This window comes from Triturus cristatus, chromosome 6 (genome assembly GCF_964204655.1).
Source record: "Triturus cristatus chromosome 6, aTriCri1.1, whole genome shotgun sequence".
Classification (NCBI taxonomy): domain Eukaryota; kingdom Metazoa; phylum Chordata; class Amphibia; order Caudata; family Salamandridae; genus Triturus; species Triturus cristatus.
The window spans coordinates 1,000,523,483-1,000,538,102 of NC_140589.1; the positions used below are offsets into that span (position 1 = coordinate 1,000,523,483).

Here is a 14,620-nt window from a genome sequence, read left to right on the forward strand (position 1 = left end):
AAGGGCATTGTGAAACACCTCAGTTGATCATATACCGAGGAAATGGAAAGTCCTCCAAATCTGGTGCATCAAGGAGTAAATGTTGTGATTTCACACCTAGTTTTAAATAAAAGAGCACAGGTGAGTATCAATTAAATTTTCGAACAATAAACGTAGTTCTCATCACAGTAGTCGATTGAAACTACATTCAGAAACAAATTATCTTCAGAACAATGTGCAAAGTGCTAAAAATATTGGTTTGTAAAATGGGGATAATTACATTAAAATTAAGAGTAAGCAGTATTACATACAATTCAAACCTGAGTTTTCAAAAGAGAGCTACCATGATTATGCACAGATGTATCCAAAAGAGGAAAACTGTGAAATGCTGATGACTTGATGAAAATTATTTATTTGTACTTTTTTTTTGTAATGATATCACCACCAAAAATTATCTACAGCCCTCAAATTTTTATAGGGAAACTGTATTGGTAGCAATCCATTCAATCTTTATGCTCAGCCAAAAAAAAGTCTGTAGCAAGTCCCTTGTTCTGCATGACAGAGACTGGTGATCATTCACAGTGTTTGCGCGGTCACTGAGCACCTCATTACAAATGGCCTGTAGTAAGGCTTGGCAATACGGTGACCCAGTATTACCGACACTTCAGGCTATTACGACACAATAACTGGGAAATTACAAAATTAACACATGTAATGAAAAATAGCAGGACAAAAATACAGTAACCACAGTGATTTACACATGTTTTCTTCACATTCACTGCTTTCACAGCATGAAAGAAGCACCCGTATAGGATAGAGCAGGCCCTCCCAGCACTTATAAGGGCACTGGAGGCCTGCGCTTTTTTATAACCCAGAAGACAGCTAGGTTAGAGATCTTAAAAATGCATATGTCTGACTGGCCTACCAAGACGCCTGCAAAGGAGAAATGTCCATTTTTAAGCACACAGCTCCCTGCTGTTGCCACTCTGCAGAGCTGGCACTGCCCTGTCCTGACACTTAGTGTAGGACGGGTTGCTAATAAATAAAGTGGTAATAAATACACTTTATTAACATTTTATTTCTCAGCTCTGGGGCTTGTGGGGGGACGCTCTTCTGCTCAAATGGAGGCGCCGCCCGTGCTCAAGGCACGTGTGTTTTCTGTTGACAAACACAAATTATTAAATAAAAATAAAATGCATAAATAAATATATTTCATGGACTTCCAGTGAGCAGAAATGTAATATGTAATCAGAATAAACATGTTAACTTTGTTAAATATCTGTTTCATTGCAAACAATGTGTTTTCATTGCTATAATGATCCACTACCTTCGTTCTCCTTTAAGTAAAGAATTTAAATATTTCTTTGCAGCGATTTCATGCAGAAGGGTGCTATAATTGTCGTTGAACACACCGCCAGAACGGCGCTTGACTGGATTCTGGTCTTCCAAGGCATCGATGCTGTTTTCGAAAAAACAAATGAGAAAATACATATTAATTTGAAATGTAACAATACCTGTGCACCGTGAAATGTGTAGCGATGAGTGAAAATAAGCATGTGGCAAATTGTTTCATGGTGCAGGTGAAGAAATTAGGTGTCATTTGGCTTGTAATTTGCATATGTTGCTTTATGAAAAACGTCAGATTTTATACTACGTTGAGTTGTAAAAATTCATCAAATATCTGTAACTCTAAATTCAACCCTTTGTTTTTCATCAAGACATATGGTCTTTTGGTTTTCACTTACAAAATATAACCTGCATTTAACTCCAGTCGGGCAGTAAAAGACAGCAAGAATTCACAACAGATGTGAAACTTGTCACTTTCATTCCTGTAATAGGAAAGCTTACCGTTGTATGATCTCCTTCTAAGTACCTTATTGTAATCGGACCAACAAATGCCCTACAGCACCGACCTACTTTCGTAGATTAGTTGACCTGTTGTTTAAGTGTGTAATGCCTCTGTGTCCCCATGTATTTTTCAGGTTTGGCTTTATCCAACACCTTGTGATTTAAATGACATTTTATGTAAAATATACTTATACTTTAAGCCAGCCCTCTTCGCCTATTGATCAGTGGTGTCATTCACATCTTTCTTCCACCCCTTAGAGCATACTGCGTGGGGCAATGGGTCAAGCCATTTCAGATATTTGCTAACTTCACAGTGAGTTGAAGTAATTCACTTTAGTACCAAGGACTACTATGGCAATGCATACTATCTGCTCTGAGCCAAATGTGTTTCTTCATACTAGTGAGTGCCCAGAAGCTTGTCCAACAATGAAGCTACAAAAATCAGCACAAAACAAACTTTGATACAGCCATAAGGCTGAGAGCCATTTCTGGACCAACTGATTTTGCCATTGCTAGTTTTCTATGTGCTTGCTAGAGTGTACATCCTTTAGTCAAGGAGGGAAAACAAGAACTTTACCAAGTTGGCCATTTTTTTAATGAGTTTATGAATTTACAAGATGGGTCCAGATGAGAGAGAAAATAAATAGTAATGAGGAAAACATGGCATTTATTTGTCTGGCGTGTATTTATTCCCTGAGAACATGCCACTTTGTTTACATTTGCTAATAGCAGATGAGTGCTGCCAGAATAGTATGGGAGAGACTTTATAATCATAATGTGAGGGAGTGCAGTGAAGATTTATAAAAATAACTTGACTGTGTTTCATGTATATGGGACTGTAGTTTATGCACATAAAAAGATCTCAACTGCCCCCTAATTGTGCATACCACAAGTCACTGAGGTGTTCTTTTGCTGTATAGACATATAAAGGTGGAGATCAAGGGGCAGATTTACTAAGGACTTGTGTTGCCCTTGTGTGATGAAAGTTGTCCAAAGCAAGGGAAGTCCTTATCTGGGATTTACTAAGCTACGCAAAACTACATTGCGTTGTTTAGTAAGCTCTGCCTTGCGTCACTTTATGTAGGGTAGGCTTTACATGGGTGGAGCATGGGCATTTCCGTGCATCCACTCATCTATTTTGATGTAAACCCATATTTTTTTTATTTTTTTTCTATAAAGTTTTATTAGCAGGTTTTAACCAAAAGTTAGCAAAACATACAATGGCAACATGTAAACAACTTACAGGTCATGGCCAAACCTTCGTCCAGCATGCAACAGCATGCCATTATACTGACATTTTATCATACCTGGCGTTGTGTTGCAAAATATGGCTAGTCAACTTGGTGCGATTGTAAATATCGAATTAAGTATGACCAGTAGTCCCTAGGCTTGGACCTTGTGGGCAGCTCCTCCTCATAAGTTTGCAACGTGTCCCTGCAATAAGTCAGATCCTGAATCCAGTGTTTGACCCTGGGCACCATGCCTCCACCCCAACACAATGACACTCGCCTCTTGGCAAATAGCAATGCAATCAGACAAATTTTACGTTTGGTAGCTCTAATCCCGGGCAGTAAGCCCAACAGACATGTACGAGCAGTGCATTCAAGGTCTGTATCCACCATTTCACCCAATACATGTACTACCCTTTGCCAGTATTCAGCCACCGCTCCACAGTGCCACGCCAGGTGTATAAAATCTGCCGGATCTGTCCCGCAGCGACGGCATTTAGCCTCCGCCCTCAGCCCATACTTTTAAAGCCGTGCAGGAGTGTAATAAGTCTGATGGAGGTATTTATAGTGCAGCATTCGCAAGTTCCCATTCGGTGTCAACATCCCAGTGATCGCACAGGCCACACCCCAGTCCTCCTCAGTCAAGGGGTCCAGCAGGCTACAGTTCCACCGCTCCATTGCCTTGTGCGTTGTGTCAGCAATGTCTGTCTGTAGCGCTGCATATAGTCTGGACACCAACTTTTTGCAGTAGGGGTTGTGATCAGCAACTGCAAAGCAGACAATTGGGGAGGCTCCGCAGGATGCGTTGGATACAATTTCTGCAACTCCCTCTGTAGCCTATAGTATGTGAACTTAAACAATAATGTTGGGTCACTAATGAACGTCAGTTCCTCATGTGATTTGAAAGTTCCGCTTTCATACAAGTCCCCCATGGTGACCAGGCCTATCTGCTTGAGCAAATCCATACCAACCTTCTCCTGAGTAACTGTGAGCTCAGGATGATGCTGTAGCGGCAGTGCTGGAGCATACAATGGCAGCCTGTGCGCTTTCCCTCCCATAGTTTGCCAGGCTTTATTTGTCGTGTCAATAGTATTTATGTCCCGATTATGCAATGGAGGTCTTTTATGCGTTATGATAGCACACAGCGGGACAGGGTGTGCGTCACCCTCTTCAATTGCAGCATGTGTCAGGAATGGAACCGGGTGGTACCAAAAATGCGCATATTGCGCTTGTGCGCATAAATAGTAGAGTAAAAAATCTGGAACCCTGAACCCACCCTGCACGTATGGTAGTGTGAGGGAACGCAATTCTATCCTAGTGTGCTTACCCGCCCATATAAGGCGGAGGACCATGGCTGAGATCCTGCGAAACACCTCAGCTGGAGGCTGAATCGGAATATTGTTAAAAAGGTACAATAGCTTTGGGAGGATAACCATTTTGACTATGGCTATGCGATCGGCCAGCGATAATGGCAGCTGGATCCATTGCCCTATTTTACCTTCCAGAGTCTCGATCACCCCTCCATAGTTCGTGCGTATCACCACCTCAGGGTCTCGATGGTACCAGACGCCCAAGTATCTCACAGGCTCAGATTGCCACTCCAGTGGAAAGTCCACTGAGCAGGGGTCAGTGGCGTCCGTCAAGGGTATGATCACCGATTTAGACCAATTAATAGTGAGACCAGAGTGTTGACTGAACTTTATATATAGTCACGCAATAACGGGTTCAAATTCCCCTCAGGATCGCGCACATAGAGTGTCATGTCATCGGCATATAGCGAGATGTGCAGTGGTCTTTGCGGGAACTGGAGCGCCGAGTAATGGTGTTTTTGTCTAATTTTGCAAGCCAACGGCTCCAGTGATATTGCGAATAATAATGGAGACAGCGGGCATCCCTGCCTCGTGCCTCTTGCGATTTTGATCTGGTCGGAAATGTACTTATTAACCTTTATCCATGCCGTCGGCTCCGTGTAAAGGATAGTCACCCATTGCAGGAAAAGCAGGGGAAAGCCCATACGTTGCAATATGGTAAATAAGTAAGGCCACTCAATCGAATCAAATGCTTTGGCAGCATCTAGTAATACCGCCGCCACCTTAGTAGTAGGAAGCAAGTAATGTGATAAGGCGAAAATTGTCCTAGTGTTGTGGGTGGTAGATCTGGAGGGGATAAACCCCGATTGATCTGGGAATATCAATTTGGGCATCAGCGGCTGTAGCCGAATGGCGAGAAGCCTAGCCAGGATCTTGGTGTCCACATTGATTAGGGACAATGGGTGATACGAATCACATTGCTCAGGGTCTTTATTCAGTTTTAATAATGCAATCAGCATGGCCTCACGCAATGTTGGTGGCAGTCTCTGTTTATCATGGGCATTCCCATACATTTCAACTAGATGCGGTGCCAACTGGTCCACAAATGCCTTGTAGAATTCACATGTGAACCCATCTGGGCCCAGGGCTTTCCCATTGGGCAGGGATTTGATCACCTCCGTAACCTCCTCCACCGTGACTGGAAGCGATAAATATTCCCTCTGTCTGTCCGACATCCACGCTATTGCTACGTCCTCTAAGTAATCCCTTATCACCTCAGGTGGTTCTGTAGGGCGTGAGGCATACAGTGCTTCATATGTAGTCATGAATTCCCCCAGAATACCCTGTGTGTCGTGCTTTAGCGTCCCCGTGGGATCTTTTACCGCATGCACAGTGTGCGGCCGAGAACCCGAGCAGATCTTAGCTGCCAAACACCTGCCTGGTCTACCACCTTCACCATACTGTTGTGCCGTCGTACGTTTGGTTATATATTTAAGCTCATCTTCAGCATAGGATTGATACTCAGACATTACTTCCCTAATGTTGCCCAGTAGTTTTGTGTTGTGTGTCCGCTCATATTCAGTCTCTAGGTCTCGTAATTTATCCTCACGTTGTGTCAGTTGGTGCCTAATATCCTTGAGAACACCTGCAGTTGTGTCCAGGCACACCCCCCGGATAGTAGCTTTAAATGCCTCCCACAGGAGCCCTGGATCATCCACCGCAGGGGCGTTAATGTCGAAATATTCCTTAATGGCCTGATGTATGGTATCCGTATAAACAGAATCCAACAGCGCCCTCGCATTGAACCTCCAGCTATATGGTGGTGGCGCGTAGTGTGGTATATGTAAGGATAGAAGCACCGGGCTATGGTCCGATAGAGTTCTGGGGAGATGAGCAATGGAGCACGTCCACAACAGCATCTCATCCGAACCCACCCAATAATCCAGACGGGACCAACTACCATGCGCAGCCGAGACGTGTGTGGCTTCCTTGAGATCAGTGTGTCTGGACCTCCAAATATCCGTCAAATGTCTGTCAACCATGATATCCCTCAGTTTACCCAGCGCCTTCTTGTGCGGTTCAGCCGACCCATCCGATCTGTCCATCTTGTCATTGAGTGCGATATTAAAATCACCCCCCCCAGAGCACAGGAACATCGGGGAGTTCAATTGGTGTACGCTATATTGTATGATAAAAGTCAGGGTCATCAACATTCGGACCATATGTGTTCAATAACGCTATTTTCTGACCCCGTATCACACCCTTTATAATAACAAATCTCCCGGCGTCATCCGTAATAGTGTCTTCCACACTGAACTGTACACCCTTTTTAATTAGGATCATGACTCCTCTGGAATAGGAAGAGTATGAGGAGCTTTTTATGACCTCCGCTCATCTTTTCCCTACGTGACCAGGGGAGGCCGGTGTGAGATGCGTTTCCTGCAATAGGGCAATTTCGATGTGATGCCTGTCTAAATATGCAAATATCTGCCTTATCTTTCTAGGGTTGTTAAGTCCTCTTACATTCCAGATCAGCAAATTTAAGGGTGTAGCACGCGCTTTCACCTCAGCCATCGGACACAATGCAATCTCCAAGTTTCAGACGGATAATCAAGCACACCATAGCAGTCAGAAATAATCAGAAACATAAAACTGTACAACCGTATGCAATACTGGGGTTCAGCCATGTTTCTCATGCACCATAACCTGCTTAACAGACCCCAACAATTGTGAACCCACCCCCCGCCCACTTCAGCAACCCAACCATGCCAAAGCCATACCCCACCCCTACAGAAAAACATAATGTAACTTAATTTGGGGAGCACCCGCTGCGGGGATCCACCGAGAACTCACCACTCCATCCATAACAAATGGATGTGATCAGGCAATCGTTATCTATGCGAGGTATCTCAACCACCACCCCTCACGCCCACTCTACATGTCACGATCTTAATAAATCTCAACAAGCCCCTGCCAGGGTTTAAACGCCACTATGTCCTCTCACAGGGCCAGCCGGCGCACATCACTAATGTAATTTAAAGATTCGCCATCAGCCCACACCACCCTGGCTTCAAGGACCGCCCGCACTTATCTTCGCAATTTAAATCCAGACATCAAAGCAGACACCCTGGCAATCGTTTATTGTGGCCTAATGCAACGATCACCCCCACCGCCCGAACACCCATCCTCTGAACACAGTTCACAAATCAGACATCCCCAGCTCAACAGTTGCAGTTCAGGGAGTCCAAAATAGGAGGGCCCGGCACAGACCGAGCCACATCCTCTATGTCCACCAGTGTCATTTCACGCCAATCATGTCCGGTCCTCGCTGGTGCACATCGTACTCCAGCGGATCGGTCCTCCACAACAGGGCATGCATAGATCTTACCAGTGCTGGTCCACCAGTGCGCAACAACCACATCAGCCCAGATCAGTGTTTAGATCTGACTCCTGGCGCTGCTCCACCTGTCGCCGCTCCCTGCGCTTTCCTCCGAGCTTCTTGAGGAATTCCTGCACCGCCTTCGGTGTCGGGAGGATCGTCTGTCGGCCGTCATGTGTCACGCGGAGTCTCGCCGGATAGAGCATGGCGTAATCAATATTCAAATCACGTAGTTTCTTCTTTGCCGGGTTGAATTCCTTGCGCGCCACTTGAACCGCCATCGTGCAGTCCGGGAAGAACTCCAGCACGTTACCTTGGTAGTTAATTTGCCGTTTCTCGCGAGCCAGCCTTAGAATGGTATCGCGGTCACAATAGTTCAGAAACCGGGCGACAATCACTCGGGGAGTAGCACCCGGCTTCGGACACGGGGCAAGAGTTCTGTGTGCGTGCTCCACCACAAAGATAGCCGAGAGATGTTCCATTCTGAACACATTTTGATCCAGCTCCTCGATATACGTTTCTATTCTGCCTGTATTTGTGGATTCCGGAATTCCCGCGATGCGAATGTTATTACGTCTCGATCGCGCTTCCAAATCCTCCGCCTTGTTTCGGACAACTTCAAGTAGCTTCTCCATGCGCCTCGTCCTCCACCGCCGATATACGGGATTCCGCCTCCTCCAGTCGCACTCCGTGGCCGTCCAGCTTAGCCGACATGTTGTCCACCCGCAGGTCTAATTTGCCATTAATGTCCTGCAAACTGCGCTATATTGCCTGCAACACTCCCTCCATGTCCGCAGATGCCTCCGTGGGAAGCACAGGTTCCGTCTCCGGGGGCGCCGCCATTTCTTTCGTGGGTTTTTTGGTGTCAAACGGCAATTTGGACTGTGTTTTGTCCAGTTTCCCCATCGCTATGTCGCATAGGTATCACCTCCTGCAGCAGCCGACAGGCCCGAGACCTCGCACCAGACGCCAGCCACCAGGAGCTCACCACGCCGAGAGGAACACCCCCCAGTTTGGATCCGCAGTAAATCAGTCCCCAATAGGTGTGGTAGAGCACGCAGGAATGATGACTGACCACCGTCAGGCCGACCACCAGAGACCTAGGGAGCACAGGATCGGCAGCAACAGGCCACAGCAGAGGAGCTATAGCAGTTTCAATAAGCGGGCCGCATGTGCCCACTGCGGGTGGTCAGGATGGGTTCTCAGTTGCCATTGCGCGCCGGACACCCCGTATTCCACTCTTGACCCGCAGCGCACTGATCACGCCAAGGAGCAGGACGCATGCATGGGGCAGTCCTCACATGGATGATCCCAATGAAACCCGCGCCTCGCCGACTCCCGAAATCACCCCCACAAGCAGCCAATGGTAACGGGCGGTACGGTCGCCGCCGGCCGGATGCGACTCCCAGTGCCCAGCCGCCAACCGCCCTCAGCAATCCAATGCGGCAGAAACGTCCATAGAGGACTTTAGTACACAGTCAGCACTCGGGGAACCGCATCAGCGGTAGCTTGCATGCATGGGCTTACCCACATAGTCCGCTTATAGCACATCAGACAAGCCAGGCAGGGGGCATCATCGGTCCAGTTCTCCGTGATTACCGCCTATGCCTGCGCCATGGTTAGTCGTACGCTGCGCCGGCATCAGGCTCTGCCATTTTAGACCGCATCACCCGGCGAAACCCTCTCGGCATCCGCGCCGGGCGTTCGGCTCCACCAGTACAGCCCCAACAGTCGAGCCTACAACGCCTCGCAACCATCCAGGCGCCGAAACACGATCCGGCAGGGCCGAGCCTACACAGTCAATACAAAGACTTTTCAACCTGGTTTTGCACTAAAACCATGTGCCTATCAGAAAGTGGCATAAAGTGAAGAATTTGAAGAAATATCTTTAGTTCTCCTCGTTAATTCCTCTTTCTACATGTGATGCATTCCCCATTATGGTGTGTTTCCATATGCCTTGCCACTGCGTTATTTCTGTCTTTGTTTTTTGTGGCTCTAACATGTTCCAAAATTCTTTTTTTCAGTTCGTAGAAATAACGCAGTGGCAAGGCATATGGAAACACACCATAACGGGGACTGGCAAACTCTGAAGTTTTTATAGGATATAAACTGTACCTGCCAGCGTTCGTGGAGGCAACCGAGAAAAATATTTGCAACAAAAAGAATCACGTCACATACTGAACCTCAGGAGTATGACACCTTATGGCCTAAATCAATCGGAAGAACTGTATATAGACATTTGAATTTGAAAAATTGTCTTTTTCCCTTGAAGTGTGCAAAATAGAAATTAATATATCGCCAAACTCTAGAACCAGAAATTGCAGGAAAGGAAAAAAAAGTGATAGTGCAACCCAAATAAATAAATGGAATCATTGTGTCCTGTGAAACACAATCACATAAGAGGGTTGAACAAAGTAAAGGATACAAAGACCCACTGGAGGGTATAAAAAAGCAAAAATCATAATGAATGGAAACATTGCGTGTGTTTATTTGAAATGTGTTTCCATAGGATGACACAAGTTACAAACTGAAAAAAGCGAAATAAGACTTTTTGGATTTGAAATTATGACTGGGTTTGCAGTAATGTTTGACACATCAATTTGCAAAAATATGGCGATATAGTTGTATTAGGTTTTAATTCACAAATTTAGGAATGATTTAACACTGATTACATTTTAGCACATTTACTTTTCTGCACTGAATACGTTAAATAAACAGGGGACTACAGGTGCCAGAATTCTGGGGAGGGCCCTTGGGTGATACACAGGAAGTGATGTAAAGGTAGCTTTTCCTGTTTTTTTAATTAAAAAAAAAAGGTTCATTGTACCAACATTCAGCCGTGAGCAAGGTATAAAGATATATCGAAACGCGTTGGTGTGGTCTGTGCATGCTGTGAAACGAAGAATTAAACACGTGCATAATCATTCTGCTGGAGTGCGACCTGTTTCCTCTCTTGATGAAAGGTTTTGTTTGATATATATATATATATATATATATATATATATATATATATATATATATATATTCATCCAAAGGTTCCCTTTTCAGCAAACCAAATAGCACACACTCACTGTTTGCTTAATTTATCCCAATTCTTTATTCTTCTTTACAGGTATCCAGTCTAAAGACAAACCAACGCGTTTCGCTATCCACCGATAGCTTGATCACGGTTGTCATTGCACGTTTAGATTCACCAATAAAACCAATCGTTATTAGTCATGTGATTGCTGATGTCATAACATTTGAAAACATGGAATTCTGGACCTTGTAGTTTTCCAACCATATATTATTAACATTTCATTCTGACTTGGTCCTTCAGTTTTATGATCACTTAGATTAAATTACAAATCAGTTTCATGTTTATTTTAGTTGGAGACTTTACACATTTGTTTTGGGCTACTGCCTGCTGTGTATTGTTGTCATAACGTTTTTAAGAAAATATTTTATTTCTTTTGTGTTTTGTGTTAAATTCACTATTTAAATTAACTCGAACATTGTTAAAATGAAAACACAATGACATAGAGTCAAATTACAACATGTAGGCAGTAACACAAAAGAAATAAAATATTTTCTTAAAAACGTTATGACAACGCAATATTTTGATTAGTTTTGTGCACACGAAAAATCAATACCCACTTGGGATTAATTATGGCTTCAAGATAGTGACAATAATAATGTCCCTTTTTTTCAATTTGTATAGGTACTGTGTTCATGAGAGAAGTTAACACCCACTTGGGTTTTTATAATGCAATTTTTCGTCTCTATGAACTATGTGCACAGGAAATGAGTGAATACCCACTTGGGTTTAATTATGCGATTTTATAGCATAAATAAATTGATATTGGTTGTTATACAAAGATTATCCACCAGGGTTATACAACAAGATAATACGACATATTATCCACCGTAGTATTTTTGAACAGTGTTTAACACGGTGGCGCTTTCCGTTATAATTTGGGAGATACTATTGCAGAGTTACGATAATCCTTCTATTTGTCGGATCTATTACTACTATTATTATTATTATCGTTATCTGGATATTTATTCAGATACAGACATCTCCCCGAGATTATTGTCTCTTGTATGTAGGCCGTTGTCAATAAAGTTTTGCCACACATTGTCACATATTCATAATATCCTTAGACGGAAAGAAGCGCCATTTTGTCTGAGAATTATCAGAGTGTAAATAGAGTTTGACGCTTGATTAGGGCTGTAAGTAATCCTCATATATATTCTGAAGGTGATATTACATGTCAAAGGGAATGTTTTTAGCACCATGAGAAATTTTGTGTTTATAAATTACAATTTCAAATCAGTCAATTAAGGTATTTGAACATGTAAATACACTAATTCATTAATTAATGTGTGATACCTCGGAACTTACTGTTCTTATATACATGATCTGTATAGTTGCACCACTCCAAGATGGCTGACGAATTGGGAACAATATGTTTGGACTTACATGAATTTGTCCTGTTTCTGTTTTCCTTAGGTCACTCTCAGTTATAGTTTAAATATTTGTTTGTTAGCGAGTGACAAATTACCCGTGATCAAGGCGGTCACGCCGAAACGCGTTGGGTATGTGGCTCGTTTTTGCCGAATAAATCATTTTCAAGCCCGTGACTGTGTTTGGACTCTCTTTGGGATGGAGTGCATATAATGCTTTGATGCATTGTGGATTGTTATATATATATATATATATATGTGATAAACAAATTGCCCTTGAGCTTAGGAGCGCACTCAGCCGGTAACACACCGTCCGGTTTTCTTTTCAGGCATCTCGCTCTTGTCACTCCAGGTAACTGATTAGACCTGACGCGTTTCGAGAATATTTATCTCTTTATCAAAGGTCATTATGCAAATCAAGCGCACCGGAAGTTCTACAAGCACCTGAGTAGTGCAATTACAAGCTGTTATGCCTGAAAAGAAAACCGGATGGTGTGTTACCGGCTGAGTGCGCTCCTAAGCTCAAGGGCAATTTGTTTATCACATTATGGACGCGGCGGCCCGGCCGTGAGGAGCGGCACCATCCTCGATGTGTCAGCACCATCCTTGGTGTGCGAGGAGGCTGCGAGTTCGGAACTGTTTCTGGGCGAGAAATGCAGTGATGGTGACAAGGTGAATCACTCGTTCTTTGAGCTCTGGGGCCCACTCAGGGCGAATATAATTACAGTGCAGGCCTAATGCACACTGGACTTACTTAAAGGATAATAACAGCTTGTAATTGGACTATAAGTCCCAACATGCACCATAATCAAATGCACTACGCAGGTGCTTGTAGAACTTCCGGTGCGCTTGATTTGCATAATGACCTTTGATAAAGAGATAAATATTCTCGAAACGCGTCAGGTCTAATCAGTTACCTGGAGTGACAAGAGCGAGATGCCTGAAAAGAAAACCGGATGGTGTGTTACCGGCTGAGAGCGCTCCTAAGCTCAAGGGCAATTTGTTTATCACATTATGGACACGGCGGCCCGGCCGTGAGGAGCGGCACCATCCTCGATGTGTCAGCACCATCCTTGGTGTGCGAGGAGGCTGCGAGTTTGGAACTGCTTCTGGGCGAGAAATGCAGTGATGGTGACAAGGTGAATCACTCGTTCTTTGAGCTCTGGGGCCCACTCAGGGCGAATATAATTACAGTGCAGGCCTAATGCACACTGGACTTACTTAAAGGATAATAACAGCTTGTAATTGGACTATAAGTCCCAACATGCACCATAATCAAATGCACTACGCAGGTGCTTGTAGAACTTCCGGTGCGCTTGATTTGCATAATGACCTTTGATAAAGAGATAAATATTCTCGAAACGCGTCAGGTCTAATTAGTTACCTGGAGTGACAAGAGCGAGATGCCTGAAAAGAAAACCGGATGTTGTGTTACCGGCTGAGTGCGCTCCTAAGCTCAAGGGCAATTTGTTTATCACATTATGGACACGGCGGCCCGGCCGTGAGGAGCGGCACCATCCTCGATGTGTCAGCACCATCCTTGGTGTGCGAGGAGGCTGCGAGTTCGGAACTGCTTCTGGGCGAGAAATGCAGTGATGGTGACAAGGTGAATCACTCGTTCTTTGAGCTCTGGGGCCCACTCAGGGCGAATATAATTACAGTGCAGGCCTAATGCACACTGGACTTACTTAAAGGATAATAACAGCTTGTAATTGAACTATAAGTCCCAACATGCACCATAATCAAATGCACTACGCAGGTGCTTGTAGAACTGCCGGTGCGCTTGATTTGCATAATGACCTTTGATAAAGAGATAAATATTCTCGAAACGCGTCAGGTCTAATCAGTTACCTGGAGTGACAAGAGCGAGATGCCTGAAAAGAAAACCGGATGGTGTGTTACCGGCTGAGTGCGCTCCTAAGCTCAAGGGCAATTTGTTTATCACAATATATATATATATATATATATATATATATATATATATATATATATATATATATATATATATATATATATATGGGATTCAGTTTTTCCCGTGGGGAAAGTTTGTTCCTCATGCACTCCCGTGTATAGAGTTCAAGGAAAGTACCACCAGGTATTCGTTCGAATTTCCAAAACGTTTATTACAGCATCCAGCAAAAGAAAACCTTACGCGTTTCGGTCTCTACGGAGACCTTGCTCACAGGTAAAGTATATGATTGTGATTTTGCTTTTTTTTAAATTAAAAAAACCCCGCGAAAAAGCCCAATCGGGTTACATCACTTCCTGTCAACTATACAGGCATTATGGGACATGTAGTTTTTCGAACTAAATACAAAAACTTTGTGCAAACAATAATTGTTAACATACGATGCTCTCTTTTGTTTGATAATCCCATATTTCACTTGAGCATTAATTCGATAAGTGTGAGTGATTAAAATTAAAAACAG

The 14,620-nt window shown here is 44.0% G+C and overlaps 1 protein-coding gene across 4 annotated transcripts in view; it reads right to left on the reverse strand.

Annotated features, from left to right (window-relative positions):
• LOC146820913 (uncharacterized) overlaps window positions 1-14,620 on the reverse strand; it is a 358,187-nt gene that overhangs the window by 242,093 nt on the left and 101,474 nt on the right. For all 4 annotated transcript variants that reach the window (XR_014962641.1, XR_014962640.1, XM_085609311.1 and 1 more), the window contains exon 3: window positions 1,307-1,438. Coding sequence is in view for 2 of the 4 variants with exons in the window: in XM_085609311.1 (XP_085465437.1) it covers window positions 1,307-1,438 (132 nt within the window). In the remaining 2 variants the exon portion in view is untranslated. The remainder of the gene's footprint in view (window positions 1-1,306; window positions 1,439-14,620) is intronic.